Source organism: Solanum dulcamara, chromosome 2 (genome assembly GCF_947179165.1).
Source record: "Solanum dulcamara chromosome 2, daSolDulc1.2, whole genome shotgun sequence".
NCBI lineage: Eukaryota > Viridiplantae > Streptophyta > Magnoliopsida > Solanales > Solanaceae > Solanum > Solanum dulcamara.
Window position 1 is genome coordinate 5,377,069 of NC_077238.1, and position 13,653 is coordinate 5,390,721.

At 35.1% G+C, this 13,653-nt stretch overlaps 2 protein-coding genes across 4 annotated transcripts; one reads left to right on the plus strand and one right to left on the minus strand.

Annotated features, from left to right (window-relative positions):
- Positions 1-33: 33 nt before the first annotated feature.
- On the plus strand, positions 34-4,882 carry LOC129880070 (fructokinase-like 2, chloroplastic). Its single transcript, XM_055953910.1, has 5 exons — positions 34-249; positions 1,255-1,832; positions 1,936-2,570; positions 2,826-3,297; positions 4,333-4,882. The coding sequence occupies exons 1-5, from the start codon at positions 209-211 to the stop codon at positions 4,557-4,559; spliced, it is 1,953 nt and encodes a 650-aa protein (XP_055809885.1). The 5' UTR covers positions 34-208; the 3' UTR covers positions 4,560-4,882.
- Positions 4,883-5,839: 957 nt separating this feature from the next.
- LOC129880073 (probable 6-phosphogluconolactonase 1) lies at positions 5,840-10,402 on the minus strand. Of its 3 annotated transcripts, none has more exons than XM_055953916.1 (4): positions 10,308-10,402; positions 8,805-9,011; positions 8,578-8,713; positions 5,840-6,587 (listed from the first exon to the last, which is right to left on the minus strand). In XM_055953916.1, the coding sequence occupies exons 2-4, from the start codon at positions 8,975-8,977 to the stop codon at positions 6,096-6,098; spliced, it is 801 nt and encodes a 266-aa protein (XP_055809891.1). In that variant the 5' UTR covers positions 8,978-9,011; positions 10,308-10,402; the 3' UTR covers positions 5,840-6,095. The 3 variants fall into 3 exon arrangements, with proteins under 3 accessions (XP_055809891.1, XP_055809889.1, XP_055809888.1); XM_055953914.1 differs by having other exon boundaries at positions 10,304-10,391; XM_055953913.1 differs by lacking the exon at positions 10,308-10,402 and adding an exon at positions 10,087-10,201.
- Positions 10,403-13,653: the final 3,251 nt, after the last annotated feature.

Genomic DNA, 13,653 nt, shown 5'->3' on the forward strand with positions numbered 1-13,653 from the left:
GATAGTTTATTCAGAAATAATTATTTATATTAAATTTAAAAAGGAAAAAAATAAAATTTTGTTCCCTCAAAAACCCAAATCCCAAAAACCCTTCCTCATCCAGTTCTCTTTTACTTCTTCACAGTGACCTTGAAGGTCTAAAACCCCAGTCCTCATTATTGGGTCTCCAGGAGGGTTTTAAAGATTGAATCTTTAAGTTCTTTTTACTATGGCTACTCTCTCTTTCAGCTTTTTTTCTACACTCCCCAGGTTCTTTTCCTAAATTCTTTAGTTTTTTATTTTCTTCATATGCTTCTTTCTTGTTTCTGTTTTGTGTCATCTGGTTTACCTGTGGAAAACATGATACAAGAAACAGACAATTAGCATAAAACTTCTAAAGGTGTCATCTTTGCAACTATCTTGTGTGTGGATAACGTTCTGTTTGGTGAAATTTGGAAGTGAAGTTGAATTTCTGTGTCCTTGTTTTCATATACTAGTCCATTAGTTTGAGGGCAAGTCAAATTCTTCCATTTTCTGTATGCTTTTCCAAAAAGCATAGCCTGTGTCCAGTAAACTCCCTCTATCCGCGGTTTATGAACGGCATGACCACAAGGGACTATTGCAGCCTTATCCTGCATTTCTGCCATTTGCTATTTTCACAGCTCAAACCCGTGACTTCACATGACAACAACTTAACTAGTTAGGCCAAAGATCCCCTTCAATTTTCTATATGCTTTTCTGATACTTCTTTTTGTATTTGCAAAATTTTGGTTTGAGATGATTTAAATATAGTAACATGGTTAGTTAGGATTCATGTGGCCGACCCCAACTTGTTTGGAATTGAGTAGTATTAGTATTAGTTGTTCTATATGCTTTTGATTAGTGCACAGAGGGAAAGTGTTGGCTTCGATGCTAGAGTTGCTCTTTTGGTGAACTAGCTGAGTGCACTTCGTGCACGGGGTAAGCCCTTTTTATCAGTGCTATGTTGGAGTTCATGTGGAGAAAAACCATTCACGTATCAAAAACCCGAACAAAATCAGTGGCTTTTAAGTTACAATATTTAATTGTATAATCAGTCAGTATGCAGAGAGGGTGTTTGTCTTGATTGTAATATGAACGTCAAAATGGAGATTCAATGTCTTTGCTTTTCTTTATGCATCTTAGATTTTGTGATCTCAAACATGGAGGAAATTTGAAGGATAACTACTGCTAAACCAAAATATGCTTCAAACAAGAAGATGGAAAACTAAGGTTCTATCTTTCTATAATATGCAGGCAGCATCTGCATTGGAACTTTTACCCAAATATGAAAGTAATGCAACTTCAAGAGCTTAAACTTAAAAATAAATGGGTTCTTATGGCAGTCTCGAAAGAAGGAACTCCAGAGGGTATAACTGAGGAGTTATCAGAAACAGAGGTGGTTGGTACTGGGAAAAAGACTGGCAAGACATCTAAACGAGCTCCAGTTTCGTCTAGGCGAAAGAGAGTAGTTGAGGCTTTGGATGATGATCCTGTGAATGACGAGGAAGCAGAAAATACTTCAGGGTCAATTGAAGAACCCAAAAAAACCCGGAGACGAACCCGAAAGAAAAAAGAAACAGTGGAGAGTTCTTATGGTGATTCCATATCCAATATGGAGGGTAATGTCACTGATGAAGAAGCTGTAACAGAACCAGAATCAAGTGAGAAACCAAAGAAAACTCGACGAACCCGGAAGAAAAAAGAGACAGTGGAGAGCTCATTTGAGGGTTCCATGTTAGGTGTGGAGGGCAATGTGACAGATGAGGAAGGCTTGCCAACTTCAGGGTCAAGTGAAGAGCCCATAGAAAAACGAAAACGAACTTCAAAGAAAGGTAAAATCTATTTATCTTCCTCATCATTGAGCACTTGTGCTCTCTTTATATTTGGTTAGTCTAAAAGTTTGAATCGCAAATCTCTCTGTGCATAATTTTGTAGCTGCTTCTAGCTCTAGTAGCCTGGAGAAAGAACCAATTCAAAAGGTTACAAGGCGGAGGAGAAAGAAGGTTAATAATTTAGAGGATGATGGTAGCCAGTCAGAACTTAGTGATGTTGAAGAAGAGCTACATGTTGCAAATGTTGATGCCAATAGTGAGGAAGAACTTGACTTGGATAAAGATGGTGGAGAGGATATTAGCTTCACATATGGATGGCCACCCCTTGTATGTTGCTTTGGTGCAGCACAGCATGCATTCGTTCCTTCAGGGAGGCCAGCCAATAGACTTGTAGACCATGAATGGCATGAAAGAATGAAAGATGCATTGTGGGATCCTGAAAAATTTATCAGGGCTCCAGGGGGATGTCCAAGTAATGTTGCTGTGGCTCTAGCGAGCTTGGGCGGTAAAGTTGCCTTCATGGGGAAACTTGGTGATGACGATTTTGGTCAGTCCTTGGTATATTTTATGAACATCAACAAAGTTCAAACGCGATCAGTACGCCTTGACAGTAAAAGAGCAACTGCCATTACACATATGAAGATAGGTAAGAGAGGGGGCTTGAGGATGACTACCACCAAACCATGCGCTGAGGATTCTTTATTGAAGTCTGAGATCAATATAGATGTTCTTAAGGAGGTGAGAATCTGAAAGAACCTAGTTTTACATGGAAATGTGAAAAGATTAATATTCTATTTTTCCTTTTGGGTGTGAAAGTTTCCCGACAGGTTTCTTTGTGGAGTTTACAAGTATGGAAGTCATTATTGACATTGTTAATATTCCTAATGGGATCATAAAATAAGTTACATGTTACTTTTTCTTTTTACGTTTAAATTCATTTTGTATGTTCTGTTAGTACTAAGTTGTTTCCATTTGTTCTAATATGTCACACAGGCAAAAATGTTTTACTTCAATACATTCTCATTGCTTGACCCAAATATGAGATTAACCGCATTACGGGCAACAAAGATTTCTAAGAAGCTCGGAGGCGTTGTCTTTTATGATCTCAACCTCCCATCTCCACTATGGGAATCAGGTGAAAAAGCCAAGACATTCATACAGCAAGCATGGAATCTTGCAGATATCATAGAAGTTACGAAACAAGAGTTAGAGTTTCTATGTGGAATAGAACCCTCTGAGAGGTTCGACACCAAGGATAATGACAGGTCTAAGTTCACTCACTATCCACCGGAAGTAATTACTCCACTTTGGCATGAAAATCTAAAGATTTTGTTCGTGACTAATGGGACTTCTAAGATTCATTACTACACCAAGGAGCATAATGGTTCTGTTCTAGGGTTGGAAGATGTGCCTCTGAGTCCTTATACTTCTGATATGTCTGCATCTGGAGATGGCATTATTGCAGGTAAAATAATGACCACCTTATGTATATTTATAATTCGTTCCTTTAAAAGATTGCTCATTAGAGACGACGGAGTCTGCTACGTGATGCATTTATGGCTTTGACTAATACCTGCAATATGTATACCTTTTGGTAACTTGTCATCTTTGCCATGTATACTGAGATATATTTACTTAACTTTGGATCAATAGATAGCAGTAAGCTAACAACTTAACTTTGGATCAATAGATAGCAGTAAGGTAACTACTTAACATTGAATGAAGTCATGTCACATCTGGACAGGTGATGATTTCCGTCCAAGTTTTGGCAGGCCAACGGATATCTATAGTTGTTCATTTAGATTCTCATTATTACTACTCAAATGTTGCTTACAAAAAATATCCTTGTTTCAAAAAAAAATTGTTACTTGAAAAAGATATATACCACTGAAATCTTCCTACAGTAGAAACAATATGTATATTTTCGTTGGTAATGAAATGAAAATTATATTGTCCAACTCATGACAGAATGATTGGAGAGTTTTCATTTGCTAAATAATGTCTTTATGTGATTACATCTAGTGAAATTGTGAGATGAAAATTGTAATGTAAAAACCTATGGACAAATTCAGCCGTAGTTTGGACCGAACAATCTTTGCATTGCATTGGTGACCTTTAAGAAGACTTCCGTTGAACCCCGGTTCACCTATTGAAAAAGAAAATACGAGGGGTATGGCATATATACTTGTATGCTTCTCTGCTGTATCCAATTTTCCTTGGACAGGCGCAAGTGTAAGACTCGGAGATTTCAGCTTCTCTCTATGTTCTTGATCTGCTTACTTAACATGCATTCATGCTTGACATTTGCTTTAGCCAGTTTCTCTTGGTTCTTGATCTGCTTACTTATAATGCATTCATGTTATTTGCTTTAGCATCTTATATTCGGTTTTACTGTATCTCTACCTATTAGATTGGTTTGTTTTCTCTGTAGGACAAATCATTTTCGTTGCTCATGTTACAAGGTCTTCTCAACTTAATTTCTGTTAAAACTTTTGTTCAGGTATCATTAGAATGCTGACAGTTCAGCCTCATCTTATGACCGATAAAGGTTACCTGGAACGAACTTTGAAGTATGCTATTAGCTGTGGTGTAGTAGACCAATGGCTACAAGCAAGAAGATTAGGGTATCCTCCTAAAGAAGGTATGGAAGATGACGTGGTCCCAGACGATCATGGCATAAAGTCGGTAACAGAGAGGGAATACAGAACACTGGTGCCTGTAAGTTGATGGTTTATATGCTTGTAGCCCATTATGCTTATGTTGCCAAGAAATGCAAGATGCCCTGTCTCACTTGGAAAGTTGAAGTCTTGGTGTTGGAAATGATTCTTTCTGGCATCACTGTGATTGTAGCTGTAACTGCTCGTACACGAATTTTTTCGAGTTTTGATACAACGTGGTATTGGAGAAATCATAGAAAAGGAAACACAACGTCACTAATCCCGCTTTCCCGAGGCTTTCTTAATGTAACATTTTATACTATTTTTGACATATTGGAGAAATTTAGATTAATTACTAGCATAAAATGCATTGCATTTGCTGTGTATCATACACCAATATCATGTCATCTCCTTTTTGTTATTCCTGAATGCACTTGTTAGAGTTTGAGCCCTTTTGTATACCCTATTGTGTCTGGAACCCGCTGGACTCACTACTCCGAATAGAAAGTCTATTATGGGGGATTCTAGCGTGCCCTGTCAAGGATAACTCCATTTCCATAGTTATAAATTCGAGATCTCTAATTAAAAGTGAATGAACTTCTGTCTTTCCACCACAACCAATGTTTGAAGAATGTTTCTCTTAAAATCAGTTTCATGTTTGAAGAATGTTTCTCTTAAAATCAGTTTCTTTATAGAATTGATTCTTGTTGAATAAAAGATAAAAATAGGTTGCAGAGGTCTTAATATTCACTTATATTAAACCCCTTCACTTATGTATTAAATAAATACACAATACATAAACAAACACTTAAACTTGATTTGGACTTAAACTTAATCCCAATTGACAAGTAATCATTCCAACTTCAAAAGTCCACATCTAAACACCTCAACTTAGTCTCCAACTTGCAACTAAACATTCCAAGTTGTCCTCCCTGTGTCTTGTAGACACCTGATGGACGCTGACGTGACATATAAATTTATAAACATATAAATTTATAGTTGTCCAGATAATCATTTTGTAAGTTGGAACATTCAACTGATACATTGGAGACAAGGTGTCTAAATATACATATTCAAGTTAGAGTAGAAGCCAAGTTTGAGTGCTCTTTATGTATGATGTCTATATTAAACATGCATGTTCTGCCATTAACTTTATGTATCAAAGTTTATATTAAAGGATATTAATTAGGAAGAGTTTTTATGCTATCATCTGGAAATGCCACATTACAACTCTTAAACCTCTTGCCGCAATAAAGTTAAATTCAACATTCCTCTTGTTGCACACAACGTAAATTGCTGGAGTTGACAAAGAAACTAACAAGTTTAAAAAGGAGATTCTGGTTTAGGATCCAATTTTATTGCCATCTTCCCCAACAAACACACTTCTCAAACCCCACCTCAGAAGAGAGGACTGCAGGTGGAAGATTACCTATTCCAACAGAACAAAAAGTTCCATATTTTCTTCTCAAACAGGAAAAGGGTGTCAAAAATTTGAAAAAAAAAGGGAAGATCAAAAGAGAGAGACTTGATGAAAGATGAGAATGAACTAAGTTAAGTTGCATATGCCTTTGCTACATACACCATCATACATTTTGAAAGCCTGGCCTTACTCTGAAAATTTTGCGCCGTCAAGTTTTGAGGCAGCTGCCTTGTCCAGAAACCAAACCAAATTCCCTTTAGTTGGCTGGACCATTTTTGCAGGCAACGTCGGGCAGTCAGGTCCAACATCATCAATTGCCGAATGAACGGCCTCTGCTTTGCTGCTTCCAGTCACAACTATAGCCACATTGGACGCGGAGTTGATAACTGGCAAAGTGAAAGTAATCCTCTCTGGAGGGGGCTTGGGTGAGTCGGTGAGAAACGTTACCCACTCTTCTTTCTCATCAAGTATGGAGTGATTAGGGAAAAGAGATGCAACATGCCCATCTGGTCCCATTCCCAAAAGGATGAGATCAAACTTGGGGCAGTCACTGATGTCAGAAACGCTGATTACACGAGTCCTCACGAGCTGTCGAATGACAAACTCATAGTCTTCAGCAGCTTTCTCTGCTGAGACCGTGTCGTTAATGGAATGTACATGACTTGGAACAATAGGCACCTGAAACATAAAAGCACAATATAGATGAGAAATGCAAGAGAAGACAACTTTGGAAATTAAGATCAGTACCAAAAGCACATTAGAATATCTAGATTTGGTTATCAAACTTTTATTTTTTTAACGGAGTTATTAAGCATTATAATTGTACTTATATTGTGAAGCATCTCAATGGAGACATCTGCCGGACAATGGGCAACTTTGTCCTAATTATAGGGAGATGAATGGAAAGATGGACGATGTCATGATTCTGAAATCAAGCTAACTAACGTTTGTATCTACTAAGATGGTACAGTCATCTTACAGGTAATATGATCTCAAAATACTGATCCTGGAGGAAACAGAAAGAACCAAAGGTTGTTCGTCTCTTTCTCATTGGAGATCTTAAACAATAATCGTGTAAAGTTTCAATAAATATAAAAGAGCTATGAAAATGAAAATATAGAATAAACATGATAAAACAATAGTAAGGTTTCAAGTAGAATCATTTTCCACAACTAGCAGCTTTACATCAAAGTCAACCTATAGACCACGACAGCATGACAGATCTACTAAACATCAGTAAGCTTGAAGAGGATGTCAAGACACAGAAGACGCCAAGGCCATCATGCTTACTGTGTATGTGTGCCTCAGCAACTAACGCAAATAAAACTGAAGAGAAGTGCTGCTTGTACTGCCAAGAAGTTTTAAATCAATCTCTTCAGGCCAGCAGCCAGGTAGATAGTCTTAGTATGACCTCGAGTTAGTATAATAACCACTTTGGGCTCCTGAGAACCCACAGTGCACGACTACAATTGAACATTGTAAGGAACTGAAGCCAACAAAAAATTATCTTGTATGACTAGACAAGTAACTATGTTCACTGTGAATAACAGCTTTATAGCATCCTCAGTTGGCCAATGAGCTTAGTTCAAAGAAATAGCTACAGATCCCCACACAGACACTTACACTGTACATCTATTTATGCCACCGCCTCTAAGCATCAACACATTACATATAACATAATTTTTTTTGAACCTCCATATTATCTTGCCTCTGAAGAAAAAAACAAAACAAAAAAAAACCCATAGAATCTTGAGAATTTTACTGAACACGGCTATCTACCATATCCAGCCCTTAATGATCAGACACTACAGCTTAGAGAGTCCTGATTTGTTTTCTGTTTGCCAGATCCCCTCTATCCAAACTCTGACCCCCCCCCCCCTCTTCCTCCAGGCATCCTTCAAAGCAAATAAACATTGTGGGACATCAAGGAGATAAGTCACTAATTACATGTGGATGGCAATTAACTACTATGCCATACTATGCAAAATTGCAAGCTCAATACATTGTGGGACATCAAGGAAAAGCACTGATCAAAGAAATATATAGCACTATTTATTTCTGGCTGCAGCTACCGTACCGACAACAGCCTGACTACGATGGCTTGCCAATGTTCATAACAGAACCTCCCCCTATTCCTACCCCCTCCCCCCCTCCCCCCACCCCTCCAATCCAAAAGAAAAAAAGCAAGGAAGAAAGAACATCCTCACTTCTATATTGGATGAACACAAGCAACATACATTAAAAATAATATCAGCAAGTACATTTGACTGGCGTTTAGCATGAGGATTAGCCAAAATTAGAAACTACAACAGCCTGGATGCCTCCCTTCATATTTGAGATGCACCATATACAGAGAGGAAAGTATCTAATTCTTCCACCTTGACGTTGTACAATTCTGTGTTCTAAAGCTGAAAGATAGTATCTTTATGATAAGCTGAATCAACCGAAAAGAGTAATACCTCATTAGAGGTTTGTTTTATTTTAGAGAACACTTGACAAAGGCGCATGTCATCAAAGATCACAACACAAAATAGGGAAATCCATCGTTACAACTCGTATTCATATCAATAATCCCATTAATTGTACATTAACATAAATACAGCATGCCAATTATAAAAACGAGGATTAAATCAACAGTATGCAAGAAGATCATGTAAAAGTTATCTACCTTGGACAAAAGACCATCCTTGGCAAGCTTGTAATTACTGTCAGCATGATTTTTCGCCACCACACGTTCGTCCACCCAAAATATATACCACTTAGCCCAATCAACAGTTTTGCTATAAGGAGCTTCACATAGTTTTCTGCTTCCCAAGGATTTTCAAACCAATTGACTACCTCATAGATAAGGCAAACTAAAACATTTGAACAGGAAAATACAACACACTTACATACCCCATCAAGCTGATGAGGGAGCCACCAGATAAAGCAACAGCAAATACCCCCCTCTCCTTCACAGAGGCCTCTGATAATTCTGCAATATAATCTGCCAAATCGGTGTTGAGTTCGTCCAAATACTCGTAAATCCTCACCTCTCTTCCATCTTTTTTAGCCCCAGAAAAAGCCATCCTTATTTAGAGGATGTTAGATAACACTGCTCTACTGCACAAAACATAACATAGCAAAGTAACAAGTCAACTACAATTGGGACCATAGTTCTGTTTGATTCACCTAAAAGAAAAAAAAAGTCTAGCAATTCCACAATGCTCATTCAGCATAAAACAAAACACATATTCTCCACTTGCACAATCTGAAGAAAAGTTAAGGGGCAAAATTATGGCTTCCTTTTGGTTAAAGGACAACATACACAGTGAAATCTCAAGGTGGGCTATGGGAGGGTAGAGCTACCTTGGAAGGTTAGGTAGATAGATTGTTTAGACCCTCGGCTATAAAGCAGATCGAAAAAGAATTAACGGAAGTGAAAGAAATGATATCAAATAATATAAAAAGCATGAAAAAGCATTCTGAAAAGAAAAAAAAGGGAACAGTAACTACAACAAAATGAGAATTCAGCAGCAACTGCACTACATGAAAATAGCTGATCTTTGACATTGGCTAAACAACCCCCAACCCCACACACACCAAAAAGAAAGAACAAGCAAAACCAGTAATCAAAATCTGAAATTCTTAGAAAACTCACAAATCAAGAACACATGACACTAACAAATTCAAACTCATAATTCAAGGTTCAGAAATCCTTGAAACACAGAAATCAAACAGAATAATGCATGATCACTTCTTCTTTCTCCTTTTTTTTTTGTTAAATTAGGGGTAGGGGAAGGGATTACAAAGGGGAGAATCCCCCTCACCAACCAGGCGAAAATTCACATAGTCAACCTACTAAGATTTTCCAATGCATGATCACTTCACAAACATCAAAAGGGGGTATAAGGGACAAAAAGAACTGAACTTGATCAACAAAAAGATCAAAACTCCAAATCATTAAATCAAGAACATGCACATGAATCAAAGCTGAAACAAACAACACTAAAGACAAAACCCCAAATCAGAAAAATCATCATCCTCTTCCATTGATAATCTTGAATTTCAAAAAACCCACCAAGTAAACATCAAGAATGTCAAAAATAGAACCCCAAAAGGAAAAAAAAATACAATCTTGGATTATCATTAACATAAAATATATAATATAGAGAAACAGAGAAAGAGGGGTTCTTACAAAGAAGAAAGAAAATGATGAGTTAAGCAAAGAAAGGGAATTTTTTTTGCAGAGGTGAGAAGAAGAGAAGATGGGTATCAGCAGTTTCTATAACATATATAAAGACAACACATCCACACACAATAAATGTATATATAAACATCATAGGCAACAAAAATAAAAATAAAAAACTAATCTTGGAACTTTTTTTTTTTTACTGAATACAACATAAATTTACCTACTATGAAAATCTAGTTCAGTGAATGAGTTTGCTCTGTGAGCTAAATATTTTTAAAAAAACCTTTACATGGTGACAAAAATGTACAAAAATTCTTTTTTTTTGTTTCAATGGATAAAAATGAGAGAGAAAAAGATGAATCACGTTCCTTATCTACTTTTTAAAAAACAGATACCTAATGTAAAACTTGTGTCAGGGAAAAAAAAAATTTAGTAAAACAAAAGAAAATCCTAGATCCTCTGCTGTTTTTTCTCTTGCAGATAAATAAACTTATTAGGTAATTAATTAATTAATTGGGAAGTAAAACCTTAGATTTAATAATTAATGCAATTTACAAAATTGGGTGACATGAGTTTTTTTATTGGGTGCAGTATATACACTTTGTGTTTTTTAATTTACCATTTGTGCATGCAAGAAGTATAACTTTAAGCTAATGATTTGGAACATTATTAACATCCTTGTTCTCTTGGTATCTCACTTGGAGGTTTGATATTTGTTTCTCGTGGTTAAATTAACTTGAATTCAAACGATTTTTATTAAAGGTGATTTCATATTAAAGTTTGAGTCTGAATTTTATTAAGAATGATAATTCCGTCATAACTTTTGATGTACTAATTCGTAACATATATGGTGAAATAGCTTAAGATTTCTTCGTATTTAATTAAAAAAATAACATTTGAATTCAAAAATTCAAGAGATTTCTAATAAAGAACACTTCCTTTTTCAATGAATTTTACGCAAAATAATAGTGAACATCGAATATTAGATGATTATTGCAAAATAAAAAAATTGCTTAACTTTTTACTTTTCAAGAAAAATTGTAATTGTTTTTGTTTTTGTGATTATCCTTTTGTGTGAGAGAAAATTAATTTTTGATTGGAAACACTTGTTCAATTACTAATTTGACAAGTGTAAAAGTGACTTTCCCTATTTAAATTTAAATATTTTTTTAAAAAAATAGTTGGTGGGATTCTTTACCTTATATTATTTTTATTTACTTCTCATCTTAATTAACCTTATCTTTCCTCTTTCCTTTTAATTATCTCTAATCTCTCCATCTTTAACTTTATCTTTTTTATAAAAAAATAAAATAAAACAAAATCAATCCAATTGGCTGTCTCCCTAAAACCAGCTACTTGTCTCTTTTTCCTTTGTTAAGCCATCTGTAAATATTGTACTTTCTCTCCATAAAATATTTGTGGTCCCAATTAGTTCATAAAAATTAAATAAATCTCACATGTAATGCTTGATTACTTAAGAAGTTAGATGATAATACAGATTATCATATTGTTAATCCGAATAAACAATTGGCTAATTGAGTTACTACGCATACCATTAAGGGATATAGTGGGATGTATCTTGATATTTCTATATTTAGTTTGAGATTTTGGGATCATTTCGTAGGATGTCTTAAAAAATAATAATGCAGTTTTGTGTATTTTTAATATTTTATTTGGCATGCTTTTTTGATTTATGTATTTATTAGTTATACATTTTATTTGATATTATATTAGATGTTTATCGAGAAAATAGAATAATTGAATTTGTAATGAGGTCTTGATTTAATTCGTTAAGTTTGATTATTAGCAGTTAAATATATTTGTGAGTAAATTAAAGTATTTAAATAAGAACAGTAAAGATAATAAAGAGAGTCGTATGAATCACTATAGTTGTACTGATATTTATTTGCACTGGATCCAGTGAGGCTAGAGTGTTGTTGGTTTCAGATTCAGGAATATCAATAAATAATAAATATGATATGAAGTAAAGACTTAGTAAAATATGAAGAGCTTGAAGCACTAGAATATCAATTGCATTAGTATCGTTCAGAATCTGCGTTACACAATTATGTTATAGAATTATACTACTATTTATAAGAAACAACGATCACACATCAATCAATCGAAAAACTTCACCCAAGCCCAAAAATACTGCATCGATCCATGGTTGGATTCCACGTAGAAATACTGTTAGTTGTGTCAGCTAATATTCCTCTAACGTTTGCAGAATATTATACAAATATATTTGATATATCTGTCTTTTTATTCTTTTGGTCATGCCATTAGGACACGACTCCTTCCCTGTCTTCGGGCCACAAGTTTTCACCTATTACCCGACGATGATCTTCTTGTGATCCAATGATGAATTAGGGTTGAGGTTCATCACACATTTGAAATCGATCATTCCAGCGAACCAGTTTCCTTGAACATCCATTGTAAGTGCCATGTGTCCACTCTTCGTTTTGCCATGTAAGCAAAATTGTGTTTTACCCAATACACTTTGTATACATGGCAAATCATGATGATATTAGTAATGTAAGAATTCTTAATGTATGTATTATATGTATAACTAAAGACTCAATTATCCTTCAAAATCTCTTCCATATTCTTTTCACCATGTTCATGGAGGGCCTTTCTGTAAACAAATGTTTTTTTATAGATATTATGCAATGCATATTATTTTTAATATATCAAACCTAGTGATGGAGCCACGATTTTAATAAGGGAATTCAAAATCTGAAAAGTTAGACACACGAACTAGCCGAAAAGTATTCGACATCTACTATTTATACATAAAAAAATATTTTAACCATGTATTAATAGTATAATTTTTCGCCGAAGGGAGTTTTGGATGAACCCTCTAGCCACCATGTGGCTCCGCCCCCTAACCAAACCAAACAATGCATAAGAAATAATTTCAGTATAACTAATACCGACATTATCAATATAAACATTACAGATACACCATATTCAACATTGTCCTTATACAAGTCCGAAGCCTTAACGCAATACAATTAGCGAAGTACCAAATTTAACCCCCCCCCCCCCCCCCCCTATTTAGGAAGTCGTCCCTCCTTATAGGCTCTATGTGCAAGACGGAGCAAGAATTTCAATTTTATAGATTCTAAATTTTAGAATGATGACTTCAAGTTTTAATTATAACTGTCTCTTAAATTTAATGTGTATATATTTGATGATTTTTAAAAAATATATAATTATATTATTTGAGCAAAAATATTGAATTCAATCAAATTCATAATCAATTTTCTACCTTCACAATTACCTACATGGAGGGGGAGGTCTTTATTAGTCAAATTTGTAATTTTCGAATACTAGATGATTAAACAGAAAAAAGGCTATGACCCATACTTTGTGTGGATTAGATCCCACCCAAACAAAAAATAAAAGTTCTTATAGTTTTATAATCAATTTTGACCTGCTCAATCTTGATCTAAGTAACACCTCAAAGTATCTTTTATCATTGATTTGAAGAAAAAATGACAATTAAATATTCCTACTAAGATTAATAGTCTGTTTCAATAAGTTATAGGGAAGCAAAACGTTTTTTTT

Excerpts from the sequence above, each read along its gene's own strand:
- LOC129880070 (XM_055953910.1), top strand. The coding sequence starts at position 209 with ATGGCTACTCTCTCTTTCAGCTTTTTTTCTACACTCCCCAG. Across the intron at positions 1,833-1,935 it reads AAAACGAACTTCAAAGAAAG|CTGCTTCTAGCTCTAGTAGC; the intron begins GTAAAATCTATT and ends ATAATTTTGTAG. Across the intron at positions 3,298-4,332 it reads TGGAGATGGCATTATTGCAG|GTATCATTAGAATGCTGACA; the intron begins GTAAAATAATGA and ends ACTTTTGTTCAG.
- LOC129880073 (XM_055953916.1), bottom strand. The coding sequence starts at position 8,977 with ATGGCTTTTTCTGGGGCTAAAAAAGATGGAAGAGAGGTGAGGATTTAC. Across the intron at positions 8,714-8,804 it reads TCCCTCATCAGCTTGATGGG|AAAACTATGTGAAGCTCCTT; the intron begins GTATGTAAGTGT and ends CTTGGGAAGCAG. Across the intron at positions 6,588-8,577 it reads AGGATGGTCTTTTGTCCAAG|GTGCCTATTGTTCCAAGTCA; the intron begins GTAGATAACTTT and ends TTTATGTTTCAG.